The 26,932-nt window shown below is 28.6% G+C and overlaps 1 protein-coding gene across 6 annotated transcripts in view; it reads right to left on the reverse strand.

Moving 5' to 3' along the window:
- Window positions 1–26,932, reverse strand: part of LOC111031502 (neurobeachin) — a 228,408-nt gene that overhangs the window by 93,205 nt on the left and 108,271 nt on the right. For all 6 annotated transcript variants that reach the window (XM_022311477.1, XM_022311476.1, XM_022311478.1 and 3 more), the window contains 2 exons: window positions 16,612–16,738; window positions 8,532–8,632 (listed from right to left, as the gene is read on the reverse strand). In XM_022311477.1, coding sequence (XP_022167169.1) covers window positions 8,532–8,632; window positions 16,612–16,738 — 228 coding nt within the window. The remainder of the gene's footprint in view (window positions 1–8,531; window positions 8,633–16,611; window positions 16,739–26,932) is intronic.

A 26,932-nucleotide genomic window follows, 5' to 3' on the forward strand; every position in this document is an offset into this window, starting at 1 on the left:
TAGTATAATAAAAAAATTTAAAAACTAAAATTGTTCGTTTGACGATCAATTAGTATAATAAAAAAAATAAAAAACTAAAATTGTTCGTTTGACGATGAATTATCCTAGCGACCAATTATATTCACGATCAATTCACCCGCGATCAATTCACCGGCGACCAATTCACCGGCGATCAAATGTTCGCGACCAATTCACCGCGATCCTTTCATAACAAGTATACTGTTTATTGTATACATACACTTTAATATATACTTTATAAGTAATAAATAAAATATAAGTTAAGTTTTTATAGGTCTTTTTTGAGAAACGACCTTAATAATTATTGATTTTAACATTTTAAAGGAACCTATACCGGTAGCAAAATAATACACGAAGACCATAATTTAATGTGTACTTAAATATATAAGAAAATGTTACCGTTAGGAAATTTTTAAGTGAAAAAACAGACAGGCCAAAATAATTTTGGATAAAAAATTAATTCAATGTAAACATTAACGAAAAATTATAAGTAAAATGAATAGCCATCAAAAAGAGGCACACAATAAATAGATAATTTCACACGAAAATTAATTTTCTCTATTTGAAATATACTAGAATAGTACATCAATACATTAATGAGACTTATATCTTTATAAACTTCCAAAAGCTATATTATTATTTCAACGAATTTATGAATTTGTAAACTTACGAATACAATTTCTTATTAATATAGCTTATGTAGGTATTTATATAATAATATTTATTATACAAACATATTAATATGTTATGTTTAAGACCGAGTATTAGGTACATAAATCAATGTTTTTTCTTAATGTTTTATGCGTTATATTATACGTCCAAACGTTTATAACCAAAAACTTATAGTTTTGAAAATACAAAACGTATATATTACACTAGCAAGTGGGATATACAGAAACAATAAATTGTGGTGTAAAGTCCTTTAAAACAATCGCTGAGACACGTTTGATTTATAACACGAAGCACAATAGATCCACAAAATATAATTTATATACTTAACACGTACTTTTTCAAAGTGATATTTAATGGCACATACACTAATTATTTCTAGTTTGAAGAGTATTTAAACAGTTAGTACCAATATCTATGTTATAATATTGTGTAAGTTGTAATTTTATGAAAATATTATATGAAATGTAGTGTTTATTGCAAACACCGTAAATATTTTCGATACTAGTAGAATTTGAATGACTACCAATAAGCATAGGTTATAGCTTTAAAATATTAATGTTTAATTACTTACTGGTATTCAAATAATAATACTTAAATACAACTAATATGTTTTCATACATTGTATAGTGTATAGGTATATGCATACCCACTATATTGCATATTGATGATGTAACAAATATTTTTTATTATATTAGAATCATGAGTCATGGCAATTAATTTAGTTAGTAAATACAATTCATAATAATGCTAACTGTTAGTAATAGGTACATATAAATTATTATTTATTTCAAACGATATTTTGTTTGCAGGGAAACTTTCTGTATCTATAAGAATAAAGAATAAAAAAAATAATAAGATTGGAATACGCAGTAGTATATAACGACCACCCTGAAAAAAAACATAATTAGATAGGCACCTACATTACTTCAAGAATGAACTCATTGTTTTTACAATATTGAAATGATGAGAATACATTGGCGATGTAATCAGGTAACAACAGTTAATAAGAGTTACGTGAACCAACAACTATCCTCATCGAAGCATAATATATTTACTTTATTGACTTTGTGCGCAAAACAATTTTCCACTAGTGAAACTTATTAAAAGTGATTTATAATAAACAACAGTAGAACTAAAAACGATACAGAACTATAATGTAACTGAATTGAAGGGGATTGCAAACGGAAACGGACAACTTTTAAAGGGTTTAGTATAGACAATATTGTAGGTATTGTATTTGAGTCGTACAGGTGTGTAGGTAGTAAATTATCAATAGTGTGTGTACTGTGTAGACTCCCTACCAATCACCCGCATCAGCCGTATTACGCACCCACATGTCGAGAACGTCGTACCCGCATGTTGTCTTACACACGTAATTTACGACATACCAAATTTTTGTTCAACCAGATTCAATAGTGTGCTGTTAGTTTTGATATTAGAGTGAATTGACTTATCATACAATTTAAAGTTAAGAATTTAAGATTATTATCTAGAGCCCTAAGCAGGCTTTTATTGATATTATTATTTTAAGTAAGTTATGGCCTTTTTGGAACTGTACATTTTAAAATGATCATAACTAACTTAAAAATAATAATATCAATAAAACGCTAAATGGGGACTAAGATAATATTACTTTTAAATTGTAATAGATCAAGTCTATATAATATCAAAATTAATAGCAAGCACTATTAAATCTGGGGAACGAAAATTTGCTTTATCGTACGTGTGCGTGTGTAAGACGGAGATGTCTATATTAAGTCATTAGATAAAAATATTCAAAACTGATTTATGAATGTGAAATAGCTATAAGCCTGAAAAAATATAATTACTGTCGTATTGTTACATTACAAATGTAAAAATAATTAAATTTGTAAACAAGTTTACTTTGCATCGGTCGGAGCACTTTTTCAATTTTTGCAATTTATTTCATAAATATTTTATACTTTATAAATTTGTCATTTTTTAATATTGAATTTATTAAAGATATAAAAAATATAAAATATATACTCCGACTGATGCAAAGAAGACTTTGTTTACCAATTCAAACATCTTTACATTTTTTAAATCGAAACACTGGAAGTGTCTTAATTTTCGTCAGTCACTAAGGTTGTTTTTATGAAAAATTCATAGCGCTTGTAATTTTCTTAATGATGAATTTTTAAGATATTTTGATACAACTTATATTGTTCTCACAAATGTTTATAATTTTGTAAGCAATAAAGAAAGGTTTAAGTAAAGTACACGAGTACAACTCGAATACCTTTTAATCCTTATAATAATACATAATCAAAAATAAATTTCTAATTGCAGTTTGATAAACATTGATACGTCATATCTTCAAAATTACTACCAATATATTATTTTAAATCATTAATGGTACTTAAAATGTATTGATAACATAATGTGATTTCACAGATATAAGATCAGGTACAATATTTAGATATATTATTATTATAATATAGTAGAGGTACTTATTATTTTTACATCCATTCAATTATATTATATTTAATGGTGTGTTTAATATCGAGTTGTTCATATATAAAATCTATGAAATTAGATATTCAAATCTGTATAATATCTTTTGAAAAACCTAATTTGTATACTATTGCCTTGTGTTGGATTTAGTTTATTAACAACAATTTCAAACATTGACACCTAAATATTATATTAAAAATATTTAAGAAAAACTAATTTGATAAGTCTCGTGTGCTTAAGGTTTTTAAAAATCTATAAACAATGAAATTCTCAATGTGTATATCAAATAAATAGGTACCTATTTCATTTTCAGTAGATATTCAGGTTGCAGTTCTACATGCAACTTTTGGAGCAATATTTTCAACTATATAACTACCGATAAAACTGTAAAGTGCGTTCATATTTCGAATATTCCTGTATATTGGTGTAAAATATTTTGAACACCGTAAGTAATAAAACTTGTCAATGTATGGCAAGGTCAACGTATGTGGTGGTTATGGTTGGTAGATAATTCAGGAAATACCGTGACAAATGGTAGAGTATGTACCTAGGTGAGATAGCCAAAGAAAGTTCGAAAAACAGTGTTCGGGCAAATAATCATAGTATATAATACGTATAAGGGAAATATGAAAAGGTAATAACTAATAACTAAAATGAGTGGATAATGAAATAAACGTAGGAAATTAAATTTGTTAAAAATCATTTTTGAAAGCTGAACAACTGAAAAGATTTGGAATAAAAAATATGATATCATATATCAAATATAAAATATGAATTTCTTCGATGGCTGATAAACATATTATACAGAAAAATAGTGGGTATAGGTACCCTACATTATTCATATTTTGTTTTCCAAAAATAGTGACATCCATTTCAAAAAATATCACAAAACACATACAAGAAAAATATTGCTGACACGCAGTATTCATGAACTAGTATTCAATTAAATATTTACATAACAACATTTATATTTTTTATGAAAAAAGGTATGTTGAAGTAATATACTATCTTGTAATCTATACATGCGAGGTTATGCAAAAGTTATTAGGTGTGCGCCGGGCGCACATAATGTTCAATAAATTCGGAGTGCTGCAATTTATATTATTGTACTGGAATAACACGATGTCTGATACAAAACAAACCGACACCAGAAAGCGCTACGCTAATATTACACGCCAGTATTGATATCTCTAGCTCTATTATGTAATATACGTTTATTCGGAACGTCGAATCAGACGTGAAAACGAGATAGCCATTCCAAACGAAGGATTTAAGTATTAGGTATATATATATTGTAACGCCCCCGATGAAAAATTGCAACAGTCATTTGGGTCGATCGAATACAAACACTCAAAACATTCACACACACAAGCACGGACATATATATATGCTTGAACCAAGTGTATATTAAAGGTTACGTGAGGTATACGTTCAATAGTCCGATGCCACAGGAATCTCAATAAAACTCAATGCTTGATGCTATACACGATGAATACCTACGATAGTACCATTATACATTATATATATAATATAGTTTATTTACAGGGTGATTCACCAAGCATGCTCACTCAATTGTTTTCTTATAGAATAAATATTAAATCAAATTCTGTTTTTTGAAATTCTTAAATATAGGTACCTACCTATAGAGACCAGTTTTTCAAATTCTTGAGAATATTTTGAGAAACCGACATAAGCAGTGTATGCTGTGGAGATATAAACTCATATTATCAAATGAGAACAACCTCATTTACTGCGAATTACTTGGTGCATATTTTTTTTTTTTTAATGTTGACGCAGGTATACCTATAATAGGACCTATGTTATTAAAAAATGTATACTAAGGAAAACAGTCGTCAAAAATAATTCACAAAAACTCTTCGTTCAAAATTTGATTTTGACACACAATAAAAGCGTTCAGACAAATTATTCGCTAATATTTTTGCTACTTATCTCCAAGGACACTATCATTGAAGAGTAAAAGAAATCTCAAAAATTTGAAAATATAGTCTTATATATACCTTTTAATTAAAAATTCCAAAAATCATATTTTTAACTACATTGTTGAAGAAGAAAGGGGGTGAGCATGCTTAGTGAATCATCCTGTATGTCTAATATGTTTCAGGGTGTACATATACAGACAAGCACATATATCGGTTTCTCTCGTCTTCTACCCTCAAATTCCCTCTACAGTCCGTAGTTCACTCGTTAGACCACAAGTTAATGGAGTTTTCATTTCATCTCGTCGGCCGTGGTGCATCGTATATGTATATTGTATATACACATATATTATATTTAACAGGTAATCTGGGAGAATCATACGGCGTGGACAAAACCGGGTGCGCACTAGTTGCGTTTGGAACTAAGTCCTCTATGCTCTTTCTGCACCTACTCCAAACGTTTAATTTACGTTTATCAGCGCGAATTAATAATATACAAATGGAAATAATCGGATTACAATTTAACATAATGTCGAAGAACAGACGCGTGAATTCGCCTATTTATACGCACGGTGCTAAGGCACAATCGGTTATGAAATTGATCACTATATGATATCGTATTAATAATATTACAGCTATAGGTACGGTAATAATACTAATTAATAATCATCAATGACAACTTGATAGTATAGCTTTATAGCTGTAATAAAAAGTAGTTTAAATATGAAAATGTGCAATAAATTAAAAAAATATGGGCTATATAGTATGTAGAACACGTAATTTGTAACAGCGATATGCAATTTTTACCTTCCATTTTATGTTTATTTGTTTAAAAAAAGGAAACGTGTAAATAATATGTTTGTTTACAGAACAAATATAGGTACAACAAACCAATTATTGCAATGACACATACATCAATGTTAAAACAAATGATTACCAACTTAATAAAATATAAATTAAAAAAAATTATAATAGGTAGATATACGTTTGTAAAACATACGAGATAGAATAAATAGATGATAGAATAACATTTAAAATTATTGAGACCAGTCACATCCTTAACCATAACGTTTGTAAAGATCTCGGAAAAACGAAATTCCAACAATAATTTGTAAGTGGATGGTAAATATATTAGGCCGATAGAAAAAATGCATAACAGAGAAATAGTGATGGTGCGCAAACATGAAAACAGCAAGTGTGGAATGACGAGAGAATTTTAAGTATTAATTAAGGTTAGGAATGTGAACACACAACAACCACCTATATAAGATATCTACCGACAAAATGAATAAAATCCCGAAGATATTTTAAAAGACTGTGTCATGAATCATGATCCCCATTCCGCAAGATAGGAAAGATGATGATGGTAGTTTTAATTTATGAGATTATATGTTTATAAGAGATTAAAGAACTAAGAAAGGTGTTATATAATTTAATGATAAAGTGTTATTATATTATAACGATAAAAAAAGTGATCCTAAAATGGTACTCGGGATAAGAGACTTTTAGAATAATTAAAATAGATACTCGAAAATTGTATATTATACTGTTACAAGTAAAGTGTTTACATATGTATAATGATTAATGATATTCGAGAATACTCTAAACTATGTAATTGGAGATAAAAATAAAGTACAATTTTTTTTTTTTTAATTTTATTTACAATCTATGTTAATAAGTAGATTTGGTAATTGTAAAAAGAGAAAAAACAGAAGAATTGAGGAAATGTTCAATGATATTACTCTGCAATATGTAAAAGCGAGTAAAAACATTAGTTACATTGAATCACATTTTTTTTTCAAAACTCAATAGCATATATATCAAAACTTGTATGTTACGTGCAATAATAATATAGTATATAAATATTGGATGGACCTCGTGTTGTCGATTTCTCATACTAAAATATTTTAGGATAATATTGTAGACAAAACATTGAATACGTTTTATTTAACCATAAATGCAAAGCAAGAGGGGAAATATTAATTAAAATTGAAAAATAGTATAAAAATAATTAAAAACTAATATTTCCCCTGTGTATTTTAAATCGATTACTTTATGGATACTATATAATTTATGAAAAATAAAAATAAACTGTATTGATCTGGGTGGATTTATTAAAACATGAATTCTTCAGAATAACTTATCAATATTAAAGTATAATATACATCATGCATTATGTATACTTCTATTTTTTTTTTCAAAAAAATTGTTCCGTATCATACATGAGAAAACTGGTGTTTGACAGATATCGGTCATGGTATTGTTTACTTACGCGCAATTATATTGATACGTTATGAATTATGATAGATGTTACTGCTACACACGTCAACCAAAATAATATAAAAATAAGCGTGTATTTTAGAAACGGCTATTTATAGTGACTAGGCGCAGAGGTTTTTACGAATATATAGCAATTGCAGAATATTAAATGTTTTATTTATTTTAAATTCATAGTTTCCAAAAAATAAAAAATGTATACCTTCCTTCTTCTATTCAACCGTTTGAAATTAAAATGTAAAAAAAATATGTAATATAGGTATTATTATTTATTTTTATTTTTTTCATGTATACCTAAATATATAATACCTAAATTGCATTTTTAAAACATATCTATAACTATGCATACATGTTAAAATATGTAAATATTCTCATATAAATGCGAAGTAAAATATGTATGAAACTAAAAATTGCTATCATATTACATAATGGTTCAATAACTCAAAGAATATATGAAACGCGAAGCAAGAAGAGAAAAACGACCCGATTAAAAATTGACCCAAATCCTAAATTATAAACATACTTAAAATTTAGTTAGGAAAATCCTTTGGTAGTTCAAAAAGGGACAGTATCCAAAGCACGCAATATTGCAAATATATGGGAAACTGCTAAGCCGATTAGGGTGATATTTTAAATAAATGACAAGACAGAAAGGTTGGCAAAATATCTATATAAAAAGTCAAAGCGTTTGTAATATACAATCTTCAATTAAACCTTAATACTATTAAGATCCTCCTTTGAAATTAGACTTTACTTCAAATGCGTTAAATCCGAAATAATATAGGTACTGTGAAATACTTATAATATAAATCAATATCGATATATATATCATACAACTACCTAGGTACGATTAAATTGTGAGAATATTATAATATCCACAATCCACATATAATATATGAAACAAAAACAAATTAATTTTCCAAATGTTTAAGTCACTATATAGTATATTATAGTACTTAGATACATCTATATATTTTGTATAGTATTTTAGTCATATCTAATAAATTACTTAGGAATAAATCAGTTTGATTAATAAACAGTTAAACCAAAAATAATATTAAACCTATTATTAGTAAATATTATATTGTATTTAAATACATATTAACCATTAATAAATTGCGTAAATTAAGCTAGTGTATTTTTTGTACTTACCCATTTTCCATTAATAGCTTTCATTGAACCCAGTAGTAGTTTTAACTCTTTTACGGTTATGCTGAAACTAGCAAGCACTCCAAGCATATCAATGAGAAGATCTGAAAACATATAAGTAAACAAAGAATTAGAAAACATAAAAAAAAATAGTAGATAAATAACGAATTAACATTTTATAAATATCTAATTTCTTCTAAATTATTACTATACGTGTTATGTATATATCCTACTCTTTACTCAGAATTTAAATGTATTATCTTTTGTATTCAAAAGGCATCGCCCGTTAATTATTAATAAATAAATAAATAAATTTTAACTTTAAATGTCTATAAAAAATAACACAGTGCTTATAATCTGTTATAGACTTTCTGGCTACAGTATTATAGATTAGTTACAAGAAATCTCGTTTTACATTTTTAATCAATAGCTATATAAATTGAACATTTTATACATTTTTAACTACCCTAGGGATACAATTATTTGGGAAATAATTTTATCAAAATTTAATCTTCAAATGTTTATAAAAAATAATAGTTCCTATGTTTCATTAATATTCTGATATTGCTATGATAACAATTAAATGTTATAACTATTTAGGTAAGTAATTAATGTGTAGCAATACAAACGGGAAGTATCATTATTCATTGAACATAATATGTCAATCCAAAATATAGAATAAATATATTAGTTTACATTGGGCTTAACAAGCGGCAAATTTACAACATCCATTAAAAACATGATCAAAAGCATGTTTACCATGTATTATTAAATGATATCGAGAGTTTGACAAGATTGATAATTTTCAAAACTATGTATTACATACTAAACAGTTTATCAGCATATAAGTGACGCCGTATCATATAATATTTATTCTAAAAATTGGTTCATTAAGCGAGGACTTAAAACTAGATGAATAGTGCATTAGGTATACTGCAACATATAAATTACATTCATAAGCCATTTAAATAATATGTCAAACATCATTTTCGCTTTTAATGAAATATTATTATTACCATCATCGTAAATTAATATATTCTAGTCAACATTAAAATATAAAAAATTCACGTTGATGTTTCTTGTTGATTATTCAAGATAACAAAAAAAGTGTTCCAAGCCCTTACTAAGGATGTTAACACAAATAGAGACATATTGTAGAGATAAATTAGGTGTAAAACATCAAGGACACCGTATAGTACCTTAAAGTACACCTTATAGTCAAGTGTTATCACGCAAGCGTCCATTACAACTAACAACATAACTAATGATACATACCTATATATAATATATATATAATATATACAGTATACACTGTACATAGCTGTACCACAATAATAGTGGTCAAATGAGGCAATGACAATATAAAATCTTTCTTCGTTATTCAATAAATATTACATTTTGGGTTATAAATAATGCATGAATTATAAGTAAAAATACGAGAGGCTGTAGTCAATTTGCCCCAGAAATGGCCCAAAATAACATGTGAAATTTTCCAACATTTTTGAAATGCGTTTGTAATTTGCACAAAAATAATGACATATAATTTACACTATCTAAAGTAGTAAAAAATATGAATTGTGATTTCCTCAAAAATTTATATTGATTATTCTTTTGATAATACACATGCATTTCGATAATAGAGTATAAGATATTGGGATATGAAAAACTAATAACACAGAACATTCTTTTTTACGAGTATATTCTAAGAGTTTATTTTACTAGTCTTTATTAACATAATTTTAAGCTACGTCAGTATACTGACTTTAAAGCTACCTAATGACAATAATGTATGAAAAACATAATAGTATTATTCATAACAATAATATTATGATGATTAATAATATTATAAAAAATGCATTATTTTTATCAAAACTTAATAAATATACATATAATATATGAATAATTTTCTAATAACGACCGACTACGATCGATCGGAAGTCAAACATTGTACTTATATAATGTTTACCGGATAAAATAACGGATGGTACCTAGTTAGAAATCCCGAAAAATGTATAATGTTATTCGAGTCTGTTAATCATCGACGTCAACAAGCGTACCAACGCTTATTTTACTTGATAATCGACATTCATTTGGTGTAAATTATATAAACACTATATTTTCGGTGTAAACTACAAACCCTTATTCTGGTGCAAATAACAAACATTATTCGAGGCTACACCTGCGGTGGTGTAAATTAAATAATATCTTCATTTTAGTGCAAATTACAAACTCTCATATCAACAACTTAATGGTGTTAGTATCTCGGATTCTGAGCGGATTTATGGTTGTATTATTTTACATTACAATGACTCGATTTTATCACATATTGAAGCAGTGAAAATGTTTCAATATTCAACTTTGTTGATGGCGTTTGATAAAAAAATTGATTGATAAGGGATAAAAAGCAATAACTTCTTAGTACTTTTCAAAATCAGGAAATATTCAAAAAAAATTAAAGAAAAACGGGAATATTCATAGACAATTTCATCTCTAACAAAATCGATTTTGTTTTTTTTTTTTATTGTAAGTCAATAAAAGATAACATGAAATCTAAAAATAAAATGTTAATGTAAATTCAAATATATTTTTTTGTACATTTGAACTTTGAAGTTTAAATTTTGACAGCATACACAATAATTTTTCTTCAAGCGATTTTTGTTATTTTTTAATACCTTAAAAAATTATCAATTGTAGTCAGTAGAAACTTAAAACATATAGGTACTATTATTACAATTTGAATAAACATTTGTATGCACAATGACAACTTTAAAATGTTTACATATAGTTTTAATATTTTCATAGGCATCATTTGTGAAATTTAAGAAAATTATTTTTTTCTATTTTATTATATTGTTAAAACTATGTTTATAATTCAAAAAAGCTGAAACTGTAGTACAAGGTTAGTCATAAGTAGTTCTTACAGTCATTCATAAATATAAAAAATACATATAGACACGATTCATCTACACGGAACACTTTAAAAAAAAAAAATGAAGATTTTTTACTCTAGCAGTTTTAGACTAATTTTAAGCTATTTAGAGGCACCGCCGTTTTACGGTACGCGGTATTGATTTATAAGTTCATCACAATAATATATTATGATATAATTTTATAGTAATTACAATATAAATTTTATATGCAATGATTTTGGCCAAATATAGTTGAAATACCATGGTTATAATATAGTAATTTAAATGTCCTTAGAAGTAGAAGCCGCACATGCTCGGAATCGTTTTTCGTATGCAATTTCCAATGATTTATTATTACTACTCAGTGATGAGGTACATTCGAAACTAACCATATACAGTTTTTTTTTTTTTTTTAAATTTTATTTTGAAAATTTACAATCTGTATTTTAAAAACACAATAAGTAAATGTGACAATATGTACTACAAACAATATAGTATAAATATAATGACAGAATGACAGGATAAGGGAGGCCATCCAATGATAGAACCCTTCAGATTTAAATTAAACATAATTTATTGTGTTTTTTTTAAATTCTTAATTTTATATTGGATCATAGAAGATCACGACACCAGCGTATAATAAGGCGGCGAGGGGGATTGTCAGGAAGTGTACGTGATGATAGGTGGGAGATAAGAGGATTTTGGTGTAGATGTAATTTTTTGTGCAATTTAGAGTAGTATTGTTTAATTAGTTGTTCAACAGTTTGTATTTTTAAGTCCTTGTGTAGTGTAATATTTGTTAAATACCATGGGGCAGATGTTACGAGACGGAGGGAATCATATACAGTTGGCTGCAAAGCAACTCAAATGGGTTCTTTCGACTTATCTATTACATTTAAAAAAAGGGATCTTATATGATAAAAGCGATTTCTGGTAAATTTACTTATAGTGGAGCACAGATGTCATATTTATCGACTAACTATTTGGGTCCTTATTCTAGGTGAATAATAGTCCAGTGCAATTTACACATTTATTTTTGAACCTCAAAACACATTTTTATGTAACTTTCATCGGTGGAATGACTTTCGAGGATGATATGAATTTATTTAAATACACGGAATAAAAGTAATCATTATAAAATTCACCGACCGAATTAAAACGGGCCGACTACCACGACCGATATCGTGGTTGCAGCGTGGCCGTTTTTATATTTGCATAATGGTTTTTTAATATTATGTATGTACAAATATACCTATCAGTTCCCTATCATGTTCGTAAACCACCGTTTTTGAGCGGATTTGTGTTCACAAATGGTAATATTCTATTATTAATCAATATATGGCGAGAATTATTATTTTATTAAAATACATTTTTTTTCGTACGCCGCATGTACGAATATTTTTTTTTTTATTAAATTTTTTATTGTTATAATTCAAATTATATGATTGTATTATGATATAGTTATGAAATTATATTACAATAAATATCAACAAAATCTAGGATAAAGAAACTTTCCGGGATGTTTCAAATAATATATGTGCAAAATGTGGTACTAATTGGTCAAAAACTATAGATTTTCATATGTATCATTTAGATGTAAATCGACTAATAATAATGTCTGCATCAGGCGACTAGCAGAACGGACTATCTATAATAACCGACATGTTTATCGTTTCATTTGAAATATTCACAATTATTGGTTTTCGTCAAAATCACTCGAGTATTTTTTAGTATAGAAACCTCGACCATACGCATTCCCTCTCATGTATATAATAGCAGGCAGCAGATACTACTAGATAGATTTTACATTTGTACGTATAGAATACCTTATTTACTATTTAGCCATAAATGACAAAATAGAATTCAACTATAGAAAATTATATACAATCACATTAATTATTTTACTGTCTGTAACCAATGGCAACCCTACCTTTATATAAATAAATAAAACACTCGAATTTCATGACACGATAAAAAGTGTATGAGAGTCACCCTATGTGGGTCAAAAAACGAAGCTACAAACCCTGTCCGAGTCTCGGGGAATCTATTGATATAACTTTTAGCGAAAACGGTCCAGTAGTTTTTGAGTCCTCAGAGAACGAACAAACAAATAAACAAACAAACAAACGAATAAACATTCATTTGTATACCAGTACAAATGTGCGATGTCATAGAACGGACGTCATATAATGCACGATATAGTGCTATTAGCAAATGTACCTCACTATAGAGTAGTACATACATAGAGTGCACCACATACACGGACGATGTCGTAAAACGCGCAAGAAGTAGGGTAAAGTACCAGGTAGAGTACCATCTACTCCACAACCACATGTAGGCACTTTGTCACAAAACAGAATAATCAGTTGGTCGACCGATTTACGTCCGTTTATGTTTCGATATCCATTGTTAAAATCAAGCATTTAAATAAAAAATGAAAAATATTTTAATAAAAACGCACTTTTTTCTATTTTCACGTTCACAAATTGTACAGTGAGAGTGAAAATATATGCAATGGCTTTGAAGACATCGCTGTCGTTGCACTGCACGGTTTATTTCCACGTGATTAAATAAACATTTTTTTTTTCATGGTTCACTCATTAAATAGATTCACACGGAGATAATCGAAATTGGAAGTTTGTGTAAATGAACTGAAAAACAGTTTATATTATTAGAGTAGTGTGTGATGACTTGGTAGCGAGAGATTATTAATGGTCTACGACTGGTGACTCCTAAGATCGAGTCATGCAAACCCAGTCAAGTCGACCAATGAGATTTAACATTTAATGATATTTATTAACATTTCTCGCATTTATAAATCATGTTTAGTGCCTAGTGGTTTTTAAACTGGTGATCGTTGCCCGGGAGGCCTGCAGCGCCATCAGTCATTTCAGCCATCGATACATAACAATTATATTATAAGTATACAATAATGAGATTGTTGGGTATAAATTCAAAAGTATGTTATTATTTTATACTCGAGTTATCTCATCTTTTTTCTAGTGTTAGTACTTGGTATGTTTTCTCTGAAAACTTTATAGGCGTAAAATTCATTGTTGAAAATTTAAACGATAAAAAAAAAGAATAAAGCTGTTATTCGAAAGAAAAATTGAGAATAAGAGACCGTTCACGGTTAGACAAAGTCTTCTATCGGAGTGCTATGACTCATTATAAGTCTAAGATCCGTTGGTACACATATACTATATATTATGCATAATATTACATGCGTCCTAAATATATACACGTAAACGCGCACCTAGATATTATATTATTTCAAATCGGACGATCGAAGAGAACATATGATATCGTTCACAGCGTTAGGTATCACAATATTATTACATTATACACATTCGGCTGAGTGGATTATTGTTGTACACGATATTATTATAATGCAGCATGAGCGCCAGAGAAGCTGCACAGCAAATCATGACGTGTATACCTAACCCCCTACTAGGTACATATAATAAGACGCAGCGAGCATTAAACCGGAATCCCCGTAAGATAATAACGGCTTTGACGAGATGTATACCTTCCTACAAATTGTAATTAGACGATTGATTGATTAACTATGCATTATATATTATGACAAAATTCACGACGGAGACATCGTATATGAGTGATTTACGGATGAAGGTACGAATACTAATATTGTGCATGATGTATACATTATGTTCGGAAAAAATGTTTGCCCGGCGTTTTGAAAAATAGCTGGAAATAAAATGAAAAACGGTATTCATACGAATACGTACCAATGGGTACCGCGTTTCACCTTCGTCGATAGTTCGATTTAATAACGCTGTTTTAACGTGAACAAATCGACGGATAAACACAAACGTTAAATAAACATTTGTGGGGGTTAAATAAGGAATAAATATGATATTTAGAGTACGTTGAATCGATTGATGTTATTTTTTAGTTTGGACTAAATTTGATAATTCGAGTAAATAAAATAAACGGGTACACATAATATAATATATATAGCCCACCTACACCAATGCACTGTAATAACGCGTAGACACAAGCTCCCCAACGATTAATTATATTTGTTAATTACATTTACACATCAAAATGTTATCATAATCGTTTCATAAAAGCACATCCGAGAAGTAATGTATATGTATCTATAAAGGATAGGATTAATGTGTACCTACCTGTAATTGAAAAAGGAAAATGTTTGACAACGCTAGAACGTCGTTTATATTTACAAAATGTAATTATTGTTTTTTCCGTGCAAAAAATATAAACTCGCTGTGCTGATATGTGAAATAATAACGGTTATGGCGTAATGAGTAAAACATTCAAAATGTATTGGCATTCGGGTGGCGGCGGCATACGTAACGAGAGTATTATGCTTCTGGCGAATCATTCATTAAGTTTACATTCGGCAAGCCCTTTGTAAAATTTGGTGTTTTTAATATTATTCAGAAATATAATATTGTTACGAACAAACGCAGCCAGTACTGGCGACAATATTGTCATCTTAAATAATGATACGAATGGTTTTTCGTCAATTTGAGGTCTTGCAGCGAACGAGAATATATTATTCCAAAATCAATACAATACCTACCGAAACATAATGATTCGTTATTGTTTGTGTAAACCGAGAGAAATGTACAATTATTTACAAATTAAAAAACAAAAAATGTAAGCTCTTTATTATTCATTTTAATCATTTTATTGTACTATATCATGGATTTTATTTATATTGGATTTAAAGATATATTATTATTTATTATCCACTTTGAACTACAATTTTCAATAGTACATCCGTCTAGACTCTAGATGTTAAGTTTGTATTATTTAAAACAAACATTATTTGAAAACAAATCATTTTGTTCAAGGGATATTTTATATCATATAGGTACTACGATCGAACGACTTCGCGTTATATAAAAATAAAAACAAAAAGGTAATATTAATAAATCGAAAACACTGTAACTGCACTATAAAAAAAAAATAAACGTATATTAAACGATTCTATATAGTAGTATATATATATATTAAAGCTTGACGAGCAATAATGGCACGATCGGCCGTACAATAAAATATGGTGTTTATATTGCGAACCAAACGATGACACGTCTAATAAATATAGGTTCTATATATACATATAAATATAGCTGCTCTCTCAGACATCAATGTTCGCGTTATTTATTGTTGAACATTATTATTACCTGCTACGACGGTGTCGGCACGCGCTAGTCTGTTTACGACCAGCTCAATTAGTCCGACGTCGGTGCACGCTTGCAGATTTCTTACAGATTTCCTCAGGATGGCAATGAAAACGCTCCATATCTCGGCCTGAAAAACGAAATGTGATGACCAAATTATAATTTAATTAATACATAATTTATCTAAACAACATAGGTAGGCGTTATTATATATTATACGGATTTTATGTGTTTTATTATTATTATTATTTTTTTTAAAAGAAATTGCATTGAGTCGGATGTTACTTAAGAGCACGCGTGCCGTAAATAATAATAATATAGTAAGACATTTTTCCGGGAAGGTTTAATCAACGAAATGGGAACGTCGTCGTATATAGAGTGGCTTTTGTGCGAGTGGAACGCGCCCGCATTTACCCTTAGCGCGCGCCGCTCACACACACACTCGCACTTGCACACACACACACACGAATGCACGACGAAGACGTTATACAAATGTAATGTGGGATTTTTGAAGGAGACTGTAGGATATATACATATTTGAAGAAATATCTATTCATTTTTATCTTTACGTTTTTATTCATACAAATTCATGTGAGGGTTTCGGTCGATTACTGTTTTCAATATTTTCCCCGCCGTTCTACGGTCGTTTTGCTCAATATGTAAATAACAATATATATGCGCACGGGTTTTTTTTTATAGTTCAATATAAATAATATATATATATATATACATATATATTATTTTTTATTTTTTGTAAAAAGGGCGATGGAGAGGGAAAGAAAAAAGTGAGCGGTGGAAGTTAGGGTGAAAAAATATTAATTTCGAGCTTTGTGCTCGTATAAGCAAAAAAAATATACAAAATACTGGCCAAGGCTTAAAAGTACACACGCTCACACACACACACACACGCGCGCGCAAACTCGCACGCTGGAACTCGTATATGGAAATGTGTGAACTTTTGCACAGCAACCTTTTCTCATTTAAATAATATGATCTGCATCCGGTGGCGGTCCTTTCCGGAGGAACGCGACGACTTGTTCAGAAATCCGCACATCCGATTAAAACAACACCTGTCCCTGTTTAACGGGCGTGATTTTGAATAATTGTTTTTGAGAGCATTTCGGCAGCCGAGATGCATGTATGAGGTACACGTCATCACTTATACGAGCACAGCGTATGCATCATGCCGATTAAAACTTTTCACTTAGACGCGTAAACTCGCTAAATTCGTAAAGTATAATAATAATATATAATATTAAATACAATTATACTCGTTCGTGGTTTATTTATATCCATAAAGGAGCTGGTAAATACAACGTCACACACGATAGGTGTATAATATAAGGTATAGTTGTACTCTTGGGAGGAACACACGTCGTGAGATTTGCTAATAGTTTATCGGTTAAATTTATTTTAACGGCGGAGGTGAGGGTTTATGCGTTTTTAATAAGACGCATTCATGAGAACTGTTTTCATTCCGAAGGGGGTTTTTGTATGTGTTATACACATATATTATACTACATAATATATGTATATGCTTATATAAGGTATATAGACATAATTGGGTTTCAGAATGAAATAATTATTCGGTTTTTTTTTTTATTTAACTAATGACAATTTAGGTACGTATATTGTATGTTATATTGTACTGTTGTGAATAATGCACATATATTGTGCAGTAGTGTTTGTACGCGAGTGTACACATTTTAACTTTCATACATTATACATGTGTGCGTAGTTTTTTGTACATAATATGTATATTTTCATCTACCTACCTACATTATTGTGTACGGTTGGTTATTTTTATTGTCGTAGGATAACTGGAAACAACTAAGCAAATAAAAGTACGCACGTCCATTATCCACTAACGTTCTACGAAGTCCAATATTGTTGTTATAACATAGGTAAAGTATGTTATGCGTAAACAAGAACCACGCGGGTATAGGGTAGAACATTTGAAATTAGTGTAGGTAGGTAGGTACACAATACGCACGTAAACTAATTAAGTATAAATAATATTCAAATTTTTAAATGTAAATTTGTATTCTCCTAATTGGTTTCATGTACAGCCCAGACGTCTGAGTTTTTATCCTCACATTTGAATAATTAATCCAAAACTATAGAGGATATACAAATATTGTGATCATATTGATTTTTTTCTTCACTCATTTTGTTTCGTTTTTATTTTTATTTTTTCAAATTTTCCTCACAGAATAATTTAATGTCTTAAGTATATTATAACGTGTACATTTTTCTCCCGGAGTTATCTTATATATACAATCAAATATTTAATATATGATCCTATTTATGTAGTAGGTACATACAGTTTATATAACACGAACGATTTCGACGGTAGATATACGCTTACGCATACAAAATGGATAACCTCGAATAAAGTTTTTTTTTGGTTTTAACTTTAATCGAATTTCGTACCGAAAGAGTAATTTAAATCAATCATGTTTTGTCTGCACGATAAAAACAAAATGTAAAAATGTAATTATTTAATTTTATACGATACATATATATATATATAGGTTCATATATATATATTATGTACATAACACGTGCGCTCGCATTGCGTATACCCTACAGAGTTTGGAATTTTTTCCAGCATTGTAAACAGATATGGAAACTTTACATGACTCTGTCGTTGTACAAAAAAAAAAAACAAAACAAAATAAATAAATAAAATGGTTTAAGCACCGCAGGATCCCTGAAAACAGTATACATCACACGATATATATGTATATAGTACGTTCAATATTTATTCACTATTGATCAAATACAAATGTACCTATTCGTTTTGCAGAAAAAATAAAAATAAAAATCTTCATAAAAATTCTATACGGAATTCATACTGAGGGTTTCGTGTTAATTAAACACCATAATTATATTAAATATCAAATTAAAGTAATATTGATATAATGACGAGTTTGAATATACAATATAATACTCGTTGTGCCGTTGTTCAAATCAAACAATTAGTATCTAGATAGGTATAAATAGGTACGTAAAACCTACGCAACATTCCGGATCATTCGGGTAAGCGTGCGCTAACAGCAGCAAAAAAGTTGTTTCGCCATGCAGAAGTTTAATTACATTTGAATTTTACAAGTCATAAAGTAGTTATATGACCGATTATGAAGAGTAATAATACGCGCATAGAAGTTTCTACAAATATTGAAATATTATAATATTTACGAAGGTCGAAAACGTATTTCAAACTTCTACTAATAATTAAAAAATGAGACACAACGATGACCACACATAATTTGTGTTTTTGACTAGAAAATGAAATGCTTTCAAATTATTTTAGTTATGAATGTACTTTTCCAGATTTTTTTTCATCGGAAATCAAACAATTTATATCGGGAAATTAACGATCACAAGTTATTTAATTTAAAACATGAAATGTTGTTTAAGTAAACTATTCATTGGTAGACAGACAGAGTTTAAGGAGGAAAATACAATAAATATAAAACAACACTGCAGTAGGAAAATCGTTTCAAAAAAAATATCATTATCTCAGAATATATCCGTCTCGGTGAGCATGCATTGATCTCCTTCAAAACCATAACAACATTGGCGAATATCATGAAAAAAGAAATTTTTCTCTGTGAAGAAATTCAACAATAAGAACGGGCAATAATAATAGTAATAGTAACAATAATACAAATATTTTAAATTTATCATACAACATAAAATGAATACAAATTATATGGTCAACAGAACCGATCCATAATATTGTAACGAACATACAATGCCTGATTTTTATCGCATGATAGTATATAAGAACTTTTAATTATTATTATATGAACCTCCCAAGGTTCGTTTTTTCAAAGAAAAACAATAACTTCAATTCATCTATATGCATGCACTGCAGCGTAATGTGAACATTTTATACGCAGTACAATGTTTTCGAGTTTAAGAGACTTTAAATGGGGTCGTTGTTCTGCAGTGAGTTTGGAGTGTCATAATATGCATGCAACGTGAACTTAAAATACAAATTATTTTCAATAGTGACAAGCACGCTGATGAGACGAGGCAGTGATACAAAGCCGTATTTTGAATAAAGATAAAAGGCTCTTTGTTTGCACTTCATTTTTTTAAAAATTTTTTATGAATACGGAATCATTTACGAAAAAAAAAAATATGAAACGAAAACACAATTGTATTTTTTTTTTTCTTGCATATATACTGCTGCAGCTCCGTTATTGGAGACATGCGAGTACGGTATTCGCTTACGAATTCTGAATAAATTAAAATGGTTTTCGTAAATGAAAATACAGATCCAGTATGATATCATCGAACGGATAAGTCCCTAAAAAAAAAGGTGCAGAAGTAACATAAATCAAATCACGTGTGAATGATTGATTTTCTACGCCATAGTAGGTGTATATAAAATACTGATAATACAATTGGATTGAAAATAAGGCTATAATATTATTAAGTATTTTATTTCCCAATTGTTTACACATACCTAAACGCTAATTTTTGTGACAGACAATACAAATATTTATATGACCTTTTGATGATGGGTCAATGTACGTATATACTACACATTTATTATAATTAAGTTACTATTCAATCCAAATAATTTTGTTTTAAATTGAACATATCCAAATACCAATTAAAATAGTTTATCACAATAAAATGTTCATAAAAATGAAAACAATATACCTACTTATAGGATCGCCAAGGTCAACAATACACAACTAGAAATTAGCAGAACTCAAAAACCTTTTTTAGCAATTAAAATATGCAGTATTTAGTAGTACCTAATTCTTAATATATCTTATATATATATTCAACTGTATTATTATGACGAAATGCAATATTGCAATATCGCATAATAATTATTAGTAAGTAAGTATATGATTTACTTATATGCATACAGAACAGCGGTTCCCAGCCTTTTTCATTCTACGAGCCCCTCGTAAATGTAATAAAATCTCATTCCACCCCTTAAATTATAGTTAAGACTAATTTTTTGTTTGTGAGTGCTACAAATAAACATTCAAATTAACTATTTATTATACAGTATACAACTACCTTACTTTTACTATTTTCATAATTTTAAAAATGTATTATAAATCAACTTACGAAGTAATAATATTAAATATAAGAAAAAAATATTGAATATAAAAACAAAAATACTAACATAAAGAATAAATAGAATATCGGTTTATCGACTCTATCGTTATAACTAATATATAATTGTTATCGATGGCCAATAATCTGAAAACTTGTACAGTGATTTCAATTTTACATATAGGTAGTAAAATAATTATATAACATAATTATTTTCGTAACTCCATCATCATTATATTTCACAATGGGGGGAATTCCCCCCCCTCGGCTGGGAAATGCTGATAAAGAACATTAAAAATTTTGTCTGTTAATAAAACGTATCCAATGTTAAAAAAAAAATTCAATACGATATACAGTGGCAACGCAGCTGGTTACAAATTCCCAAAATTAATACATTTACAAAATGCAATTCATATTGTTTGGTCTATAACAAATACTTTCCTATCCAACTATTTGTTTTGCATATTTTAAAGTTTCGTGTACATCATCCAGATCTACATTCGTACAGTATTATTCGAGAGCTTTTTCCTTTATATACGATACAGTTTGTAAACAACTTATTTACGGCGCAGTGCTTGATGTGTTGCGATTGTAATTTAAATAATAATATATCGAAATCGATGAAGTAGATCTAATTTGTTGTCGTAAATAACACTCAAAGCTTGGGCTTGTTAAAGTTATTCAAATTCAATTAATTTTACACTCCAACATTAACAATAGTTATTGATATAGTATAACATTTTTTAACATAAACGGGGTCACATATGACATATACCGAACGGTTGCAATATTGTGCACTGCAGGTGATGCACAATTTTACCTGCATCGGTGGCACAGATAATCCCAGACGGACAACGTATTAAAATATAAATGCGTATACAAAAATAAATATTTATATCTATGTAGGTATATACATATTATAGTATTATATATCACATGTGTCTTACAATAATAATATTTTTATTTGCTTTATACCTAGAGAATTGTATACATACTTTATTATCATGTTTTATCGTATATTGTGAAGACAACAACGGTATGTAATTTATTTTTAAATCCATGTAACCCTCATATATACATGACGTTTATGGAGATAATATACAAAATGGAAAAATGATAAATGTTAAGAGACGTCAACAAGAATAGTTATCAAGGTTTATTGTTACGAATTGTATTTCTCTATTTTATATGTTGTTATTAACCACGTTCTCGATTGAACGGAACAAAACCACTTGAATCTTAAAAAAAAGTTATTGTTTTTTTTTTTCATTTCCAATTTTAATCATAGATATAGTACTATAAGGTCAATTGATATACCTGATGAAAATGTATCAGACATACTATAAGACGAATTCTAAAAAAAACTAAGAATATTCAAGTGGGTAATTTTTATTTTTTTAGCAATAATTCACAACTCGGCAGAAACATTCAAAACTAATTTAGTGATATACTAACCTATACTTATATGGATAATAATATAGTATATAGTTCATAAATACATGCATAAATGAATTAAGGCGAAAGACAACAATCAGAGAATGCTGACACCCATCAGCGTACCTATGTCAACACATTAAAAACAACAATTCGTGATGAATGCTGACAAAATTGTCTAACCTACGAATGTTGATATTCACAAACAGTGTTTGGTGAATATTGACAGCACTCGAATCACACGATGTTTGTAATGTACTCATAATACAAAGTCAAGTTAATCGTGATAAAGCACACAGGATAATCGTTGATTTAAAAACATTTGCCCATTCATGTTGAAGTTTAAGCGAGTACGCAGATATAAAAATTAAATTATTCAAGATTTTTTTAATCGAAAATTCAATATGTTTTATGAAGAACAGTATGGTTTCCGTGACAGTTATAAAATATTATTTGTATTATAACATAGTACTGAAAATTATATTGAATCTTGATAACTATATTTTATTATCTGCAACCGATGGTAACCATATATTATTATATACTCAAAAACATATTCTATTTCTATTTGACGAAACGAAATTCTTGTGTGAAAAGATCTTTAAAATGCGAACTTTTTTTAATCCTTTCTTATTTCACATCTAGATCATATGGGAATTATCACTATTCTAAATTGCAGTACCTAGTTGAGTGACTAATTCATACGGTTTATAATTTTTGAGAAATGGCGATGAGTAGTATTTAACCTTAATAAAACATACTGATGAAATAGTTTAACTCGTACTTCACTACTTTTACACTACTTTTTTGATCTTCAATACCACACTCGTGAAAAGGGTTATTAGTTGGGCGTTGTGTACTGTATTATTTTATTACTATTTCAGACATTGCAAAAATCTATACGTTTCTATATCGTGTTAGTTAGAAGTTTTAAGCGCAGATCATAAATTATAAATGTCTGTAGGACCTATAAAATATATATCAGTGCCCAACAACCCGGTTTGCAAGACCGGTCCATATAGTGGGAATATCCAAAATAAAATTACTCCTCCTTAATCGGTTAGGATTAGGTATAAATATATCGACAGCCAATTGGTTTGAAAGAACAAGGGCGGTGTGTGTTGCACACCTTAACATCATATTAAATAGCCGACCAAAAAAACAAAATAAGTACACATAAAACAGTCATTTAGTGGCGTTATATGATAAATCATTGATCTGCATTCAAGTTAATATGTACATTAATTTACTCACTCAAAGTCAATAACGTGAATACGACTTGCACAAAGTTATGAACTTACATAAAGCACAATATAATATAATTATCATACGATAGATAATTAACACATCCTCGAGTACAGTTCGCGTTTGCGTCACACCAAGCGATGAGCGAATTAAATAATTAAAAACACAAATCCCATTGTTCAACTAAAAGCTGAACGCATTTTTAAGAAATAGCATTGTGCCATGAATTTTGTCGTGATTTTTTTTTTATAAGGATTCCCTTTTTTTATTTCTTTAATTAATCTTTAGGAGTCGTTTACGAGTGACAATTTAATAGTAAATTTGGCGCGCTTACGTAAATAACTTGAAGGGCTCTTTTTTTCATACGATTTTTCTGTTGAAGAGCGAAAAACTTTGTTCCACTTCGAACAAAGTTTCTTGAAAACGCCTGTTTTATGTTAAAAACCAATTAATAATTTTCTGATCGTATTGTTCCGCTAAGGCTTTTATGAAAATTGAAATAAACTTGGGACATTCGGCCGTTAACAGACAGAACCGACCATTTCTTTGGTGTTGACAAATATTGTATTAGTTAATCGAATTATTGAAATCGTACAAAATAAAATAAAATACAAGGTAATATAATAAAATAAAATATGAAAGTTGTTGAAATTATTAAAATGTAATATACATTGCTTTGTTTTCTATAAGACAAGAAAAATAACTTCCAAATTTGTTAAATCTAAAACTGTTTCCAAAAGTTTTATAAAGTGGTTAGTATTTTAATAGAATTAGGAAGAAGAAAATATTACGAGTTTTTGCTGTTCCTTGGTTAAGATTTATGTTACCCATAAGTAAACAAATGCTTGAAACTTAATAATTAACATTTAGTTGAATATTTGGAAGACAGACAATATGCATTTATTTATATTAACTGCGAAAGTAAAGGTGTTAGTTTATACTAATCAAATTAAACTCGTGTTATGCTTAGGTTATTCATAGTACTAACAATAAATTATACAATAATGTAGAAAATATAATAACCATGCAAATGTTCAAATATTTGGTGGACTGTTTATTAGGTTGTCATGTTCAATTTTAAAACTATTTTCTAAGCGTAGTTAAACCCGACACCACGCAGTTGTTTATGAAATTAATTTTTATATTAACAAAATAAAAATAAGGCATATTAAGAGTTATTAAACGTCGGTGTGCCTTTTGAATTAATATCATTCAAGATAAATCTGATTAATGAATAAACAATATCAACATTTGTATATTTTAAAATATTCTAATGCTTATAATAATGTAAAACGTTAAAAAATTACGAATTACATTCTTAATATGAAAACTACATACACAACATAATTATTAGTGATACCTTAAGTACTTACTATCAAATTATATCAAAAACAAATGAACGCTGAACAATATATTATGAGCAAAATGATGTAATATTCAGCTCACAAATAATTCAATACTTATTCACAATCCACTCAGAATGTGTAATACCCACAGAGATAAATACATTGATAATCAAAGGGAAAAGGTTTAGTGTTATACTATGATGCGAAGAGTTCAGAGATCTGTACGTTTAATTTCCACAGAAAAACATTTAAAAATACTCAACAATCATCAAATATTTTTCTAAGGCACCTTATATACTGTATGAGTATAATACTGCAGTCTAATGTCAATACAAAGCGACAAAAAAATGTTTAAGTACAATAATAAAACAAGTAACTATTCACATCAGAACAATTGCGTTTAGTGTATATACATTATACATGTATAAACGTACATCGGAATTATATCGTGATTATAATTTATGCTGTGCCTATGCATCAGAACTATTATTAAGATCGGTATTCGTAAAAATGTATTCTGCAGTAGGTATGATCGGGCATAAAAGATAGAACAGTATATAGTTGATTCAACAGTCGGGGGATGAAAAATAATGATTTTCGTTCAAACATCGATAGGGCTCAGTCAGTGTTATGTATTTTTAATGACTTCATTATTATGCCCAGGAGAATTCGCGTTGGTTAAGTCGGACAGTGTATAGTTGAAGCCACGGACGTCCAATTAGTGTCTATCTTCCGTTATATTTGGTTCATCATTAAACGCATAGTTAATAATCGTTATTTATTGACAGCATTTACATGGACATTTATATTTATTCCAAATTTGAAATCTCGAATTGAAGTATAAAAAATATATATAAGTTCAGAACAAACTGAGTGAAAAAGAAAATAGTCCATTTTCACAGGATAAATAAGTTTAAACAGTGAACGTATAATCATTATTAATTATCACCATACTATACTAGTATTTGTATTCGTTTTATCTATTTTTTAAATATTTAATAATATAACATGATCTTATAGTAAAAATATATCGTGAAATTGCATAATATGCAAGAGACTTTTCTACAAATAACATATTTTTTATAGTGAACACAATATATTATCTAATACCTATATACAACGTTGCAATGAAAAATGTTAACAAATCATTTTGAATAATCTACTATAAAAAAAGAATTGTATAAATATTACAAAAACGTACAAGGATA

This window comes from Myzus persicae, unplaced genomic scaffold, assembly GCF_001856785.1.
Source record: "Myzus persicae strain clone G006 unplaced genomic scaffold, MPER_G0061.0, whole genome shotgun sequence".
In the NCBI taxonomy this organism is placed as follows: Eukaryota; Metazoa; Arthropoda; class Insecta; order Hemiptera; family Aphididae; genus Myzus; species Myzus persicae.